Source organism: Lepisma saccharinum, chromosome 4 (assembly GCF_977018435.1).
Source record: "Lepisma saccharinum chromosome 4, izLepSacc3.1, whole genome shotgun sequence".
Taxonomy (NCBI): domain Eukaryota; kingdom Metazoa; phylum Arthropoda; class Insecta; order Zygentoma; family Lepismatidae; genus Lepisma; species Lepisma saccharinum.
The window spans coordinates 104,667,450-104,682,682 of NC_139232.1; the positions used below are offsets into that span (position 1 = coordinate 104,667,450).

At 40.4% G+C, this 15,233-nt stretch overlaps 1 protein-coding gene across 1 annotated transcript in view; it reads right to left on the reverse strand.

Annotated features, from left to right (window-relative positions):
* Positions 1-3,079: 3,079 nt before the first annotated feature.
* Positions 3,080-15,233, reverse strand: part of LOC145987042 (aminopeptidase N-like) — a 93,961-nt gene continuing 81,807 nt past the window's right edge. The window contains exons 11-12 of the mRNA XM_083121502.1: positions 7,103-7,184; positions 3,080-3,445 (exon numbers count right to left, since the gene is read on the reverse strand). Coding sequence (XP_082977628.1) covers positions 3,275-3,445; positions 7,103-7,184 — 253 coding nt within the window. The 3' untranslated portion in view covers positions 3,080-3,274. The remainder of the gene's footprint in view (positions 3,446-7,102; positions 7,185-15,233) is intronic.

Below are 15,233 nucleotides of genomic sequence, written 5' to 3' on the forward strand. Positions count from 1 at the left end.
TCAATACTTTCTTAGGATCCCGAGATGTTTAATCTTTCCCAGCTTCTCTTTTAGTAAGCTCGGGTCGAAAACGTGTGGATATCATATCGCTAAATACAGTCTCCAAAATTTCATGTTCGAACTCTCTCCACTACAGAAATCCCTCGACAACCTAAGATTTAGCACTTTATCAAGTGCTTCATTTTTCTCGGCCTTTAAATTTAATACTCAATCCTACCACAAAAATGTCCATGCCAATTTTAGACTTACTTTTGATATTGAAGAGTGGATATTGCCTCCTCCAAAAAGTTGATTCTCAGTCTCCACACCAGAACCTCCGCAATAGCCTAAGACAATAGTAATACAGAAGAATTGGATACCCCTCAATTTAGTGCTCAATTCCCCTCTAACTAAAATTTCCGCCATAATCTAAGACCTAGAGTTGGATACTGTCACCCCCAAAGTTTAATTCAGAATACCCCCAGAACACACGTGTCAATTAAGGCTTAATATGTAAGAGTTGGATATTTCTCCCGCCCCTTCGATAATACCCTTAAACACTTTCTTTTCTTCAGCTAATGGATTAAATTTGGTGCATTTAAGGTGTAAAATGTTTACATATATTTTGCAAAAATATATAAATATTGAGTTTTATATTATTTGAAGGGAACAAATCCCCCCAAAAATTTCGATGGCGCATCGTGCACCATATCCCCCCCCCCCCCTTGGGCACCTCTGCCCTGTCTTGTCGTGAAACACTACTTGCGATAACGTATGTACGTATACGGTGGTGCATTTCGTTTTTTTCTCGTTCCACACATCCTTGACCTTTAATTCATGGACTAACGTGTATTGCGGTACGTCTTGCACATAAAAATTGCGCCTCTCTTTTCTGTATCATGATCCTGACAGAGCATAAACGTTTACTATAAACAAAGAATCTATTCTTCCGTTAAGGTCATTTTTAACTAATCCTTTACGTACTAAAATTGCTGTGTTTCCTGTGCTACTGGGAGTGTAATTATTATACTCGATACATATGGGATGGCAATCCAAGTACTTTCTAACGACTTCATGCAGTAGTGCTACGTCAATACTTGAGTTTTGAAGAAATCTACGGAGAGACTTTAACTTTATTTCACTTTGCATTTTAATTATATTTATGTCTACCACCCGTATCACTTGCGTTTCTATTATCCTATTTAACAGTACAACTAACCAAATTAGAACTAGTATACGCATTATGTTGTTTATATTCCCCATAATTATTTGTTACACTGGTCGTCGTATTCATGTACCACTTTCCTCACTTCCAGCACCGGTGTTTAACACTGTGACGACTTCCTGAGGAGTTAGACTGAATTTTGAAGCAGTGTTCTGGTGGTAGTTTCTCATTTTTCTGGTGGAACATCGTTTAGCTACTGAATTTGATTTTCCTCTAATTTGTGTTTCAGTTTTCTTTTAAGCGTACTTTGACTTACCTTTACTTTGTTGCTGGTGTCGCTTTCGTAGTTTGAGAACAAGTCACTGTCTTCTTCAGATTCCCTTTTCTCATTTTGAAGATTGGTATGGGGTCGGCTTGCTGCGGGAGGGGGTAAAGGGGGGGGGGGATGTTTGCTAACAACCTGTTGTTGGTTCTCTTCTTGAATTTTGTAGTGTTTTTTGCTTCTATCTCTGGTGTATTTTCTTGCTGTGCTTGTTTTTTTGTCGTTGTGACTCTGGTAGTTGCCCTTTCTGGTTGTTCGGTTGCCTGCTGTTTCCTCTCCATTCCCGTCATTAGTCAATTTGTTCAAAACGGCATCAATAAGTTCTATTTGGTCGTGTTGGTACATGCAGTGCAGTCGGTTTTCGCCGTTGGCAGATAGATCTCAAATGTCCATTCGAACCACAAACCTCTCACGTTGAGTTCTGACCAGAATATATCACGTAAGGTTTATAATTACAGACAGTCACAATGGATGGAATAGGCTTCTTCAAGGATATTTTTGCCAAGTGTACGCCAATGTGCACTAGATACCGGAATTTTGGTCTCCACATTCCATCGGTAATATCTACAGTGCCGTTGTCACCGAGTTTTTCACGCACTTGCATATTATGAACTTCCACTGGTAAATAGAATACGTTAATGAATTGCACTACCCTACCTGCGTCGGTAAATGTCACTTTCACTACCATCCAATTATTCCTAGATGAATTTTATTTCACCGGGGTATTGTTCAAGCAATTTCGTCATCGTTCGCAGTCGCACTAGTTTCAAATAAACACATCTTCCATTTGTCGGAATCTGTATTGCCGAGATTTCGTAGACGTTAAGGTTAAACTGTTCATATATAAATCCATTGCACTGGGCTTTGCAATCAGACACAAAGCTTATCAGTTTGGTATTTCCTAGAATCATATCTCTCCTTTTACTTTTCATTAAATAAAAGCACTAACACAGTTCTAAGTTGTTGTTTTTTTTTAATTTTTTAATTTTGTTTTACCTCGCGTCTTGTGCCTCTTTGATAATTTGCGAAGATGAGGATGAGTGATGAAATTGATGAATGGACATTCACAAACAACCATGCCGGAGCGGGATTCGAACCTGGGTCCCTTGGCGTCGCAGCGCGATGTGCTGACCACTCGACCACAGCAGTTCTCGGAATCTCACGGTACACGTATTCCGGTGCTCTCACGTAGCTAAACAGCGAGGAACGAACCTTCCTTGCATGTGCTAGCGCACGGACAAGGCGCACGGACTGGTGTGGAGCGTTTATGACCCAACCCAACCGGCGGCTGGGAAACAACGAAACAGTGATCAGTTAAATTCTCTTCGACTGACATCGGGCATTTTTGAGTCAGAAAGCCCCGAAAGATCCTGGCGTGACGAGACAAATGAACGTGTGATACATAACATGTTGTCATGTTGTTCAACGAGGCACACACTCCCCGAAGCGATTGGTGGACAGATAAAGCTATGTGGCAAAAAGTAGTTCAGCCGCCAGTTGGGCCTGCGATCAGTGTAGAACAAGACGGCACACAGGAAGAGAGACTTATCCTAAAAAATGTATCGAAATCCAAATGGTCAAGAACATACGAATACAATAAAAAGCTGTTACATGCAAACTGATTATATTATGTACCAGTTTATAAAATGATACACTTTCGACAGTAGTTGGCACTCTGTGCAAGGTTATACTACAATATAAAAACGTCAACAATAGATAAATGTCTTGAATGTTGGTGACTTATTGTCAAGCTTTGATTGTTATGTCACATGGACCAGAATACTGTGGAAGAATTCGTAGGAAAGAACTCATAGGCTTTCGTCCTCAAATTGCTTGTTAATTTCTTCCAAAGCGTCCTTTATTACACCGGCGTTCTCTTCTGTCCATTGAACCCTCACCTTGTCTCTTGATAGCTCTTCGACAATCTCTTCTTCTGCAGAACCAAATTCTCCTTTGTGATCGTCGTAAAGTTTCTTCGCCTGCAGACAAAGTAAGGTGTAGTTAGGAACTGGAACATATCTATTAAATACACAGCCCTGTTTTAGGCTGGGCGCCCCCAGTAATAGGAATAACAAAGATACTTATTATGATTATATGATTTGCTCCGATTTCGCGTGGAATGAAAACTTTCCTACTGTGAGCCACTAGCCACACCGTGATTCAAGTCCCTATCTTTACCATGATTCAGGACAGTTTTGAATCCAGATACGTTCCTCCAAACTTCACGGGGAGGGAATGTCAGGGGCAGCGAATTGTAACATCAATAAAATCAACACTAATATTTCAAAATTCCCCTTACTTCTGACATGTAATTAAATTATGTTTAAATTTAGATAAGACTGCACAAGCACTTCACCACCATTCCACAGCAAATTGTTCATTGGCTAACAGTTGAAATATCTGCAAGATGACATTCGCTGCGACAATTGAAATTCACATTACACCATCCCTGCACGTGCATATGATTGAGTTTCAGTGAAAAAGAATATTTATTACATATTCCTAGTTAGCAAACCAAACAATGTTAAAATGTATTCATTTTGACTTTTAATTATAAGTCTTTTATGGCGATAAATTCACAAAAAGTTCGTTCTACGTTAAATTAAAGTGGATGATAGAAAAGGTGAACATGGTTGCCAAATTTCTAAACTACTGTCCGAATGCTCTGGCACGTTATTGAATTTTTTGGGAAGTGGGGGACTTATCCCCCTCCCCCCGGTCCACCTCGTGAATTCATCACTGATTCAGGAACGATTAATTTCGATGCAACCACGAGAGATTTCTATCTTTCTGATCTAATTCAAATTTGTTAATTTGTTCAAAGTCATTTTATGCTTAGATAGGCTAATCAGAACTGAAGTGGGATCCGAGTCACTGTGCAATCTGCCTCCATCGGGGATCGAACACTGCACGCATTGATTAAAAGTAACAGTGTTTCGATCGGGAAGAAATATTAAATGTAATTTTACCTCTGAGTGAAAAAAAAATAATAATTCTAAAAACAGAATTTGAAATTTCTTCATACTTATAGTTACTCAAGATTGTTGCTAAAATTGTTGGTGCATGCCAATTGCATTTAGATTTATTGTAGGATATAAGAGGGGGCATGTTCACTTCTCTAGCTAATAAAGTCCAAGTACGCTTTGAACGCCACTTTACTTCAAACAAATTTCAGGATAATCAGTTTCCCTCTGACAACCATAGGTCAGGTCCATGTCGAGCCCAAAATATCCGCCCCTCAAAACATTCCCACCAACAGCGTTCGTTTAAGGCACTGTCCACGTGCCAATTCAGTTTCTCTATAAATTTCTTAACGTGAAGTTGCAGTTACGTTATCTTTGCTCGGTTGTGTTGTGCTTTTTTTTTTTTTTTTTTTTACAATGTGGAGGCCTTGAGGGTATAACGTCCCAGTGAATGAATGGATGTCTAAACACTGCAAGTAAAAGTGACAACAGCGCTTTTCAGAAGAAAAAAACAGGTGGTGGCTCGAAACCAGATACGAGACCGGACGGTTTCCTCTCGAGCTGTGTCAAAGATACCGAACTGGCGTTCGAATGAGGACCGTAACCCTCGCCGGATCTACAAGCCGCAAAACCCCAAAGTCCAGCGGGTCCCGGAGACAAGTAAAGGTAGGTGTGTAAAGGTAGGTAAGTAGAGGGGGCCTTTGATAATATTTTGCGGGGTGGGAGGGGGCAAGATTTGTAGATCCGGCATTGACTCTAACCATAATGTTGTACATCAGAATCAACAATGTCTCCACAGACTGAATAACTGAAAGTCTAGTCTATGCTCTATGGTAGATTTTGCTGTTCAGTTAATTTTAAATGATGGATGGGAAGAAAGGATATTATTACTCCATTTGTGCATATGTCATCAACGTATTACGTCGAGACTTCCTTGCCACCAACGGGGTCTCTCCAAATGCCTAGTGATTACGCCTTGTAATAAAGGGTTTGTCAAGGCACATAGTGGTTCGGTTTCCACTTTCAACTCGAGATCCTGTCTCGATTAGCCTATATGTGCAAAAAGTGGATTAAAAACAAACTCATACTAAAATTACCATCAACTTTGGCGATCATTCTGCAAGTGAAGTATACGTATAATCCTGAAATGTTATGCCACCGTGCTTACAACATGCTTCTTCTTAACTATAAGGCAATCTAGAATCATTTATGGCGCTTACCGTAAACCTAATGCTTTGAAAGCAAAGCAACGAAGATACCCAGATAGCACGAAAGCTTTTGGCAACCTTGATGTGTTGCTTGCTTATAGCTTGTCAAAGCCAGTTGAATGCGGCAAGCTTGATATCGTACAAACACCCGATTGTTTGTATTAAGGGATCGTAAAGAGGCTATGTCAGCCTTTTGCCAGTTGCCACTCGCTTGCTATGCGAGAGGAACGTTGTAAGTGAAAGGGGGTAGCTCTGAAGAGCTACGTCTACACTTAACCAAGCAAGGGGGATAGCTCCGTGAAATAAGAACTACACTCACGATTAACGTTAAACACTACAATTGACTGGTCTGGCAGGGGTGTGAGAGATTGATAAGCAAGGATAGAGGAACGTTGGTTACCTGTAGATCTCGAAGTGCCGATCGACTCGCTGGTTCGTTGATGAAACTCTGATGAACTCTCCTGAAATAAAGCTCCTTTCCGATAGCCCGGTGGCTCAGTCGGTCGCGTCTGACTACCATGATAAAAGTCCCGGGTTCGATCACCGGCCGGTTCAAATCCGGGAACTTTTCTAACGTCGGCGCCCACCCAGCGACGAATGACATGGGTGCCTGGGGGAAACCCTGGGGGGTAACGGCGGTCAGGGGTGTGATGCTGATCACATCACCCCCACTCACGACCGGATCAAGAAAGTGTGGGGCGTTACCCCCACACCCCCTATACGCCATCATGGCGTGGTGCTAAGCACAGGGGAGCACTTTACCTTTTTTTTTATTTTTTTTTACCTTTTTCCGATAGCGTACGACTCCTCGCTGTAACTCCTTTTGTAACGTTCGGTAATCCGACTTTAAGTCGGAGGCAACAACGGTTCACGCCATAACTTTCCTAGTTCAACAACTTGTAATTCCGAGACATCGACTGTGCACGCGATAGATTTCAGATACCGACTGCGGGGAGAAATATTCTCTCAAGCTATTTAAACGAAATTCGAACTTCGGTCGTTGAGAGACGCGCTTTCAGCGTAATGCTGTGTTTGCAGTATCTTTCCTGCGATTCCGGAAGAATTTAATCCGCTGAAGATCGCAGGTGGCATTTGCTTGAAAGAAGCTCTTTCCAGCTTCTTTCATACTCGAGCCCTTTTTATGAAATGATTAGGCTATCGGACTATGGCGCCCGGGGTCCCGGATTCGAGTTATGCCTTCGGCATGATACAATATTAACATGATTCAAACTGTTTCAAGCGTGCAGCTTTCGGTGACAAGCTTGTTTGATACGTGGTAACTAGTTGGCTTGATTCAAGCCTGTTGTAAGCTTACAGCAAGCTTGTTCACTTTACATGAAAATCTTGTTTGAAGCTTGAAGAAAGTTTACTGTGCTATCTGGGTAGGGAAGGGTTCAATGACAATCAACACATGGAGAGAATGTATCATTAATCTAAAAGAAAAATAAACTGAAAAAATGCATACCTTCTGCAGATATTCCTCTGTATTGATACGCCCAATGCAAGATGTAAACATATCTATCCACAATGTAGGGTGGTCAGCATCCCTGGAAAAGAATAACACGCATCAGTGAGTTCATTTTGACTGACTGTAGGCTGCGCGGCATGTCGCGGATGTCACTATTTTCGACTCGTGACGTCCTGCTTATTTTTAAGAACAAATCTTTAGCATGCATATGTGTATATATATATATTGCATAACGAGTACTAATCTGTGTTATAAGAGTTGTTCAAAGTGGTGGCCAACTGCATTCTCGGCACTTTTTAATGACATTTTGTGACATGCAAAAGTTCCTCTTTTGTAATTCTTGCAAGTTCTGTTCGTACGTACATTGTCTTTCAGTTTATATACCGGGTGGTCCATTTATAATGATAGTATGGAATATCGCATGCAGAATGCATCCAATCGAAAAATTGCACAGAATAAAAGTTTGATACTATTGAGGAGGTAAGTCAATTCCGCAAAAATTTCGTCGCCGCCACCCACCCCTTGGGGGGGGGGGGGTTAATTTGAAATTTCAAATGGAACACCCCCATTCGTTTAACATATTTGGATTCCGTGTTGAAAAAGAAACATTTTTTGTTTGAAAAATTTTGTAAAAAAAATTGCAAACTTCGAACATTTATAAACATTTGGTAGTTTCAGATTAATTTTGTTCCCTTTATGTAATAATGGTTTTGGTTTCGGTTGAAAACATTGAATAAACGAATTTTATTCAAAAAATGTGTGCAAAGAATTCGGCAAAAGAAAATTGTTTGTTTTATGTTGTGTGTTGTGTGTTTTTGTGCACTATATAATTTAGTTTATTAGTGAATTGTATATGAAAAGGAATTTTATAATTTTGGGGGGTTGGTGGCGGCGACGAAATTTTTGCGGCATTGACTTACCCCCTCAATAGTATCAAACTTTTATTCTGTGCAATTTTTCGATTGGATGTATTCTGCATGCGATATTCCATACTATCATTATAAATGGACCACCCGGTTTAGTGTGGAGATTGTTTCTATAGACTCTACTTTTTAGGGTTCCCCACAAAGAATAGTCACTTAGTTCCGCTCTCAGTACTGTAGAAACACTGCCTGGTTAAATTCCACCCAACTCGCGGTCATATGTTTCAGTTTGATATTCCAACATGTTATTCTTTTCCTCGTCTTATCAAATGTGTGATTCAATTCAAATGATAAAAAATAATAAAATGATATTAATCAATGAAGGTATTACTAATTGCATTCCTAAAAACAATTACAATTCGTACTTAGAAGTATTTATTTATCTCTTTTTTTTACCCAGGGCGCGTTCTTACGGTATGGCAGAAAACGCTTTTCTTACCGTCTTTTCTGTCTCATTTTTTCTCAACTTCATGTTTGCGTATTCAAATAAAAATGTTCAAACTTAATAAAATTAAGTTCCTTGAAGATATTATTATTTACATCCTTCGAAACAAGTAAAATTGGGACTTAAGTAGCAATTCTCTTCTGAATATTTTTTTATCCAGCACGCGTCCTGCAGGGATTAACAATGGCAAGAAAACAACTTGAAACAGAAGAAATACGTCAATCAAAATTTCATGAAAGGATGCCTGAAATGGGTGAATGCAATTGGCCACCACTTTGAACAACTCTTATAACACAGGTTAGTACTCGTTATGTAAGATAAATATGCGTGCTTAATATGTGTGCTTAAAAATATGTGGGATGTCACGGGTCGAAAATGCCGGCATCCGCGCCATGTCACACTGTCTGCAGTCATGTGCTATCTCGTCCCAAAACCAAAATGAATGATTGAACTGGAAACTAATCATATTTTAAAAGTATGTCAAAGCACGAAACTTAATAATACAAAAAGGTGTCAATATGTATCACAGTTTTATGTAAGAAGCGATTAATGAGAGCCCCCCCCCCCGGGAGTTCGCAACACGCTGTACCATTGTACCAAGCTAGTTATAGATTTCTGTGTTCGGGGCGAGAATATAATCCGTTCCCCCCGTACTTTGGTCAAATGTTACCATTATCCGTGTACGATCTCCTGTTGACTTTGCTCAGCGTTTCTTTTATTGTAGTTCTTCCGTGTTCGGTAGAATAGATTGTCTTATTTCACCAGTAACACAGATTGAAATCAATTATATAAACAACTTAAACAATGACTGGGTGTGACACCTTGATACACCTGCACTACACCTAGTGTCAAAAAGTGCAGCGAACTCGACACGGACTGTTTGCACGATTCGAAGGTTTGTTTGTTTTGCACCTGTGTATTTTTGTGCGTAACACTCAATTGGGTATCAATGATTTCTTTTAAAAATTGGTTTTGAACACGCACTCAAACATAATGTAACTTTTATCTTGTATTAATATTAATCTATTTTTGGCACATTATAGTAATTCTTCTCAGAAAAAAAGACTCCAGCCTATTTGTCACTACAGCATAAATGTTAAGCAATAAAAATTGAATGTAGTGTTAAAGAAAACGGCTATTTAAAATACCAAGGACTAAAGGAATAGGGGCGCATATTACCTCCTTCAATTTTTGGATGGGGTTACTATATCCCACTAAATCCTTTAATCCAAATTGTACCCATTGCAACGCTTCCAGAAATCTTGATGAGCAGAAAATACTGTCGTTCAGAGAATCTCGTTTTTTGTAGCTAAACACACAAACAAAAAGGTTATCTTATCTGCGTAATCTCCTAATCCAAAATAATTCAAAGTATCGTGAATCTATTATAACTACTCCATTTTGGTTATAGCGTATCATGCCAAAGGCGTGACTCGAACTCAGGACCCCTAGAGTCATAACTCGATAGTCTAATCACTTCATAAGGAGGCCCGGTCGAAGAAACTGGAAAGAGCTTGCTACAAGCACTTACCGGAAATCGGCAATCTTCAGCAGATGAAAAATCCGCTGACACGAAATCGTATGAAGCAAGAATAATTAAACGCAGCTTTATACTTAGAGCACCGTTTGCGACAGACGCCGACTCGCCAACGGTTTTAACGATCGAAATTCGAATCCACCATAAATAGCTCGAGAGATCATTTCTCAGCCCCAGTTGTGCTCAGAAATTTACCGCGTGAACAGTTCTTGCCTCCACGTTATTGGCTGATTTTTAATTGATACGTAAAGCGTATAAAGGAGAGTGTTGCGCTATTGAAGTGTCATTTGAGGGACCGTGTCGTCACATCTAGATCTACAGGTAAACGAACATTCCTTTTTTCCCCTTTCCATTCTTCTTACAACCTTGCTAGACCAGTCGTCCTTGAATTGTTAATATCGGATGTGTAAGTGTTGTTCTTATTTCATAGGGGCGAGCCCCTTTGCTTGTGTTAGTTCTCCATTATTTCTCTGGGGTGTCACCTCATCACCTTTGCGTCCCTCTTGCGAAGCGAGCAAGTCGCTTGCGTCTGTCATAGCCGTAGATAACGATCCCCATAATCTACCTTAGATGTTATTTATTTATTTATTGATTTAGTTTATTTTACTTCGGGGTTTGTGCCTCTTGGCTAATTTGCAAAGATGGGGATGAGTGATGAAATTATGAAATTGATGAATGGACATTCACAAACAACCAAGCCCGAGCGGGATTCGAACCCGGGACCCTTGGCGTCGCCTACCTTAGATTTTGTACGTGGTGGAGTTTGCTTTGCTTTTCTTTCATTTATTTCCCCCCGCGAAATACATGAACACTTTTCTTTATTTCTTTTGGCTCCGTTAGCTCGTACCCCCTCCTCCGATTAGGATATAATTGATGTCCGGTTCTTTTGGACCCTTCCCGCTACATTCATTTGAATGTTTTTCCACCCTCCAACTTTTTTTTCACACGTTTTCGTTAGTTTTTCGTCGTTCAGGCCACCCGACGTATCTAGCGCATCTCGCTACCAAGGACGTAGCCATACAGCCTAGTGGGGCTAGACCCTACAGTCTCGCCACACCTTATGGTTTGCATGAGACAGGGCCTCACATCAAGAAAGCTCAGGGCTCCACCTGCCATTCCCCTATCGGCAGCCGCCCCTTTTCCATCGCCCAATTTATCTACACATCAGTCCGCTTCAGTGACATCGTCGCACCTTCCAGGATAACAGTGCAGTCCCCGCGCGTCAACCCCAGGTTCGCAAAGATACGCCCAAACTGTTCGTGTGTTCGACAACGTCGCTGGACCTTATGGAACATTTTGGTCTCCATTAACCAAGAAACGCTCACCACAGCGATTGCTAATGGAGTATACTACGTCAGTGAATAAAGAACGTTTCATAGTATTTTTTTCTGTTCCCAGTGCCCTCACATCGTTTTTAAGCCAGTACTTCATGTAGAAAACACAAACTTATAGAGTGTACCATCACGGAACAGTTTATTTTTATGACATCGCAGAAAGACTTGACAAACTTTTTACAAAATTTCTGACATCAACAACATTAGTTTAAAAATGAAATGTATGAAAGAGACGGACAATGGTTTTGGGGGGCGCCACGGCCCATGTATTCATCTAATATCTGATTCTTTTTTTAAAAAAAAAAATCCTTGTCTATTGTATATAATTTCATTATTTGTGTGACAGGTAAGTCCTCAGGTAAACCGCTCAGGTTATACCTCTGAATATATTTCATGCCAATTTTCTTTCTTCTCGAGTGTGCCTAGATAAGTTTTTTTTAAAAAAAAAACATATATATGAAACTAACGGTTCAAAGTGTGTGGACAATCCGAGTGACCCAAACAATGTTCAAGAGGGACTGACCCTTTGACAGGGAATCGGCAATACGCATCCATTTTTTTCTCTCTCAACGTGTGATTAAGTGTTTCAGTGTTCAGTGTGACACGTGATAAACGTGTTCGAAGTCAGCACCTGACATGAGAGAATGCTCTGTCAGCACCAGCTGAAGTATAATAATACGCATGCCGTCGGTATAGTGAACCGGAAAATGGTCCAGTGCTTATATTCCAGCATGTTTAGAATATTAAGTGCATGGTTTTCTATTATTTTTTTCCATCTTTTCACTCCCCTTCTATAACATTATTTTTTGGGGTTGGTGTAAATAAATTGTCTTCTCCAATTGACTGGACTGGCTGGGTACACGTCACAAACAAAAAATTAACTTCACTTCGTGAAATCAATGTTTTTGCTCCACGCAGGTGTGTCGTATCATGCCAAAGGCGTGACTCGAACCCGGGATCCCTGGCATCACAACTCGATAGTCTAATTACTTCATAAAGAGGCCCGGTCGAAGAAGCTGGATGGAACATCTTACAAGCACACACCGGCAATCTGTAATCTACAGCGGATTGAAAATCCGCTGACACGAAATCGTATGAAACAAAAATAAGTAAACGCATCTTTATACTAAAAGCACCGTTTGCGACAGACGCGAGGACTCGCCAACGGTTTTAAAGATCGAAATTCAAATCCATCATAAATAGCTCGAGGGCTATTTCTCAGCCAGTTGTACTCAGAAGTGTTCGTGCCTCCACGTTATTGGCTGATTACACTGGTCTACAAAAAAATATTTGTGTATGTTGCAAGAACAAAACAAGCTGTTTCTAGAAGTTGCGGAGTCCCTGAATTTCTCCATCGGGCTCAGATTTCCTGTAAAATATGTTTTTTTGTATTTTCCTACCTCAGCCTATGTTCTATATGTATTGGTCGAAAGGACTCGCTTTCACAAAAGTGCTACAAACGTAAAAGGTAATAAATCTGTCTCAGTATACAAAGGAATGAAGTAAATGAGTAACATGAAAGTTTATAAACATACCTAAAAATGTTTCCTTCCCGATTTCCTACGAAACTTTGCCTCAGGAACATCTCTTCGTAAGGTCCAGCAGTAGTAGGACAGCATTGCGGCACTCCATTTGCCTTGATACCGCTTTTTCATTAGAGCAATGTCTTGGTGAAACCGTTCACCGTGTTCGTCACTAACGGCACCAAGGTTAGTTGGGAAGAAGTCCAGGTGATCATTCAAGAAATGTAATTTTAGTGACATGTTGCATCCCATACGTTGGTATGATCTAATTAGTCCATGTACAATATCGCGATAAAAGTTTTTACATACACTTGTAAAGACAACCATGCCATTTTTTTCAACATCTGTTAATTGTTGAATGAAATTCTCGTCATTCATCAATTCTCTTATTTGAGGCCCTATAAATAAATATTCCTTCTTTAATTTTGGCATCTCTGATTCTTGGGAATTTCTGTTGCAAGTACATGAATCCACGTGAAGTTCTGTCCATGGCTTTCACAAAGTTTTTAATTAGTCTCAATTTTATGTGCAGAGGAGGGAGATACACATTTTTGGGGTCAACAAGAGGAGTGTTCGCCACATTCTTCTGTCCAGGCACTAATTCACTATGAAGAGGCCATTTTTTTCCCACAGTAGTGTTTTTTTCTGTCTCTGCTGTCCCACTCGCCTAAGAAGCAGCAATGCTTTGTGTACCCAAGCTGCATGTCAAGCAGAATTGCAATTACCTTCAGATCTCTGCATATATTCCATTTGTATTTCTCATATTGGATATTTGTCAGAAGCTGTTTCAAGTTCTCATACGTCTCCTTCATGTTAACAGCATTAGCAATTGTTACTGTTTGGAATTTGTTTCCGTTATGGAGAAGTACAGCTTTCATACTAACTCAGCTGGAATCGATGAAAAGACGCCAATAGTATGAACTGTATTCATGGCCAAGACAATCCATAATGGATGAGATGTCATTACAAAAAACCATGTCTCCTTCGTGGGAGAAATATTCTGAGAAAATAGTATGGCGGTCACGAAAAAAAGCACACTTTCGTATCGCAAGCGAGGAGATTCCAACCTTTCAGTCGCGAAGCTAAAAGTTCAGACTGTTGCTTAAACAAATTTAAATCCTGCGTAAGATCGTTCAGATCCCCTTCTGACAATAAGTATGGTTCCATTGATGAACCGGACACTTTAAATGTTGGGTCGGTAGTTTCTTCACCTCTTGCACTTTCTTCCCCGTGTTGTTCACGACAATCATCTTCACTCACAGTCACATTCTCAGGAGGCTTTCGTACCGGCAATTCTTCATTGTGACATACAGGTCTCATGGCTGATAGTAAATTTGGGTACTGCACAGTGTTCCTTGTTTTCGAAGTGATTCCAGCTATTTTGGTCAGGCAGAAATAACAGTCTGTTGTGTGATCTGATGGTTTCCTCCAAAACCATGGGAACAGCAAACGACATGTGACGTGATCCTTTTAACCAGCTTGTCAAAAGTGTAACACAGGTCAAACAGCATATGTGGGGGCCCATGTTTTGTCTTAGTACCCAACTTTACACCCAAGATAAAGTTCGTAGCACTTCTTTGTAAGAGGGGTAATTCGTCGCTTTTGTGACTTAAATATCATCTCTCCACATATATAACAAAACGAATTGGGGCTATTTACGCAGGTACTATGCACTAACACTACACACTACACACTACTTCTGAAACTTCGAATCACAAGCTAATCAAAGGCAGTCACTTCCCACTCGGTCAGAACTCATAATGCTGAGACGCACGTGACAACAAACAACACTGCGATTCTACGTGTTCGGGCATGACTCATTGACAGTGTTGCCATGCCTCTATCTTATTCACGATTTGGTTTGTTGCAATTGGACGAAGGTCCCTGGCCTTAGGAACGTGCTGGTCATTCTATGGTCATATAATGACTGTTATTCAACAATATCTGTAGAGTAAATATAGGTTAAGCCACACCCAATAGGCAGAATTTTCATGAATTGCATTAGGTACATGTTAGTGTGTAACAAGAAAACTGAGCCCGATAGGAAAAAACTGATTTCATTTTCGAATTCAGCATCATCGACTTACCTTAGAACACCATTCACATTCCTTGTAACAAATTTCATGTCGATTGATACGTAAAGCGTTACCGCGGGAGTGGTGCGCTATTGAAGTGTCATTTCAGGGACCGTGTCGTCACATCTAGATCTACAGGTAAACGAACATTCCTTTATTCCCCTTTCTATTCTTCTTATAACCCTGCGGCCGGCCCTCGTGGCGGAGTGGTTAGCTCATAGCGCTACGAAGCCAGGGGAACTGGGTTTGAATCCAGGCATGGGCATGAATGTTTGTGAGTGTCTATTCATC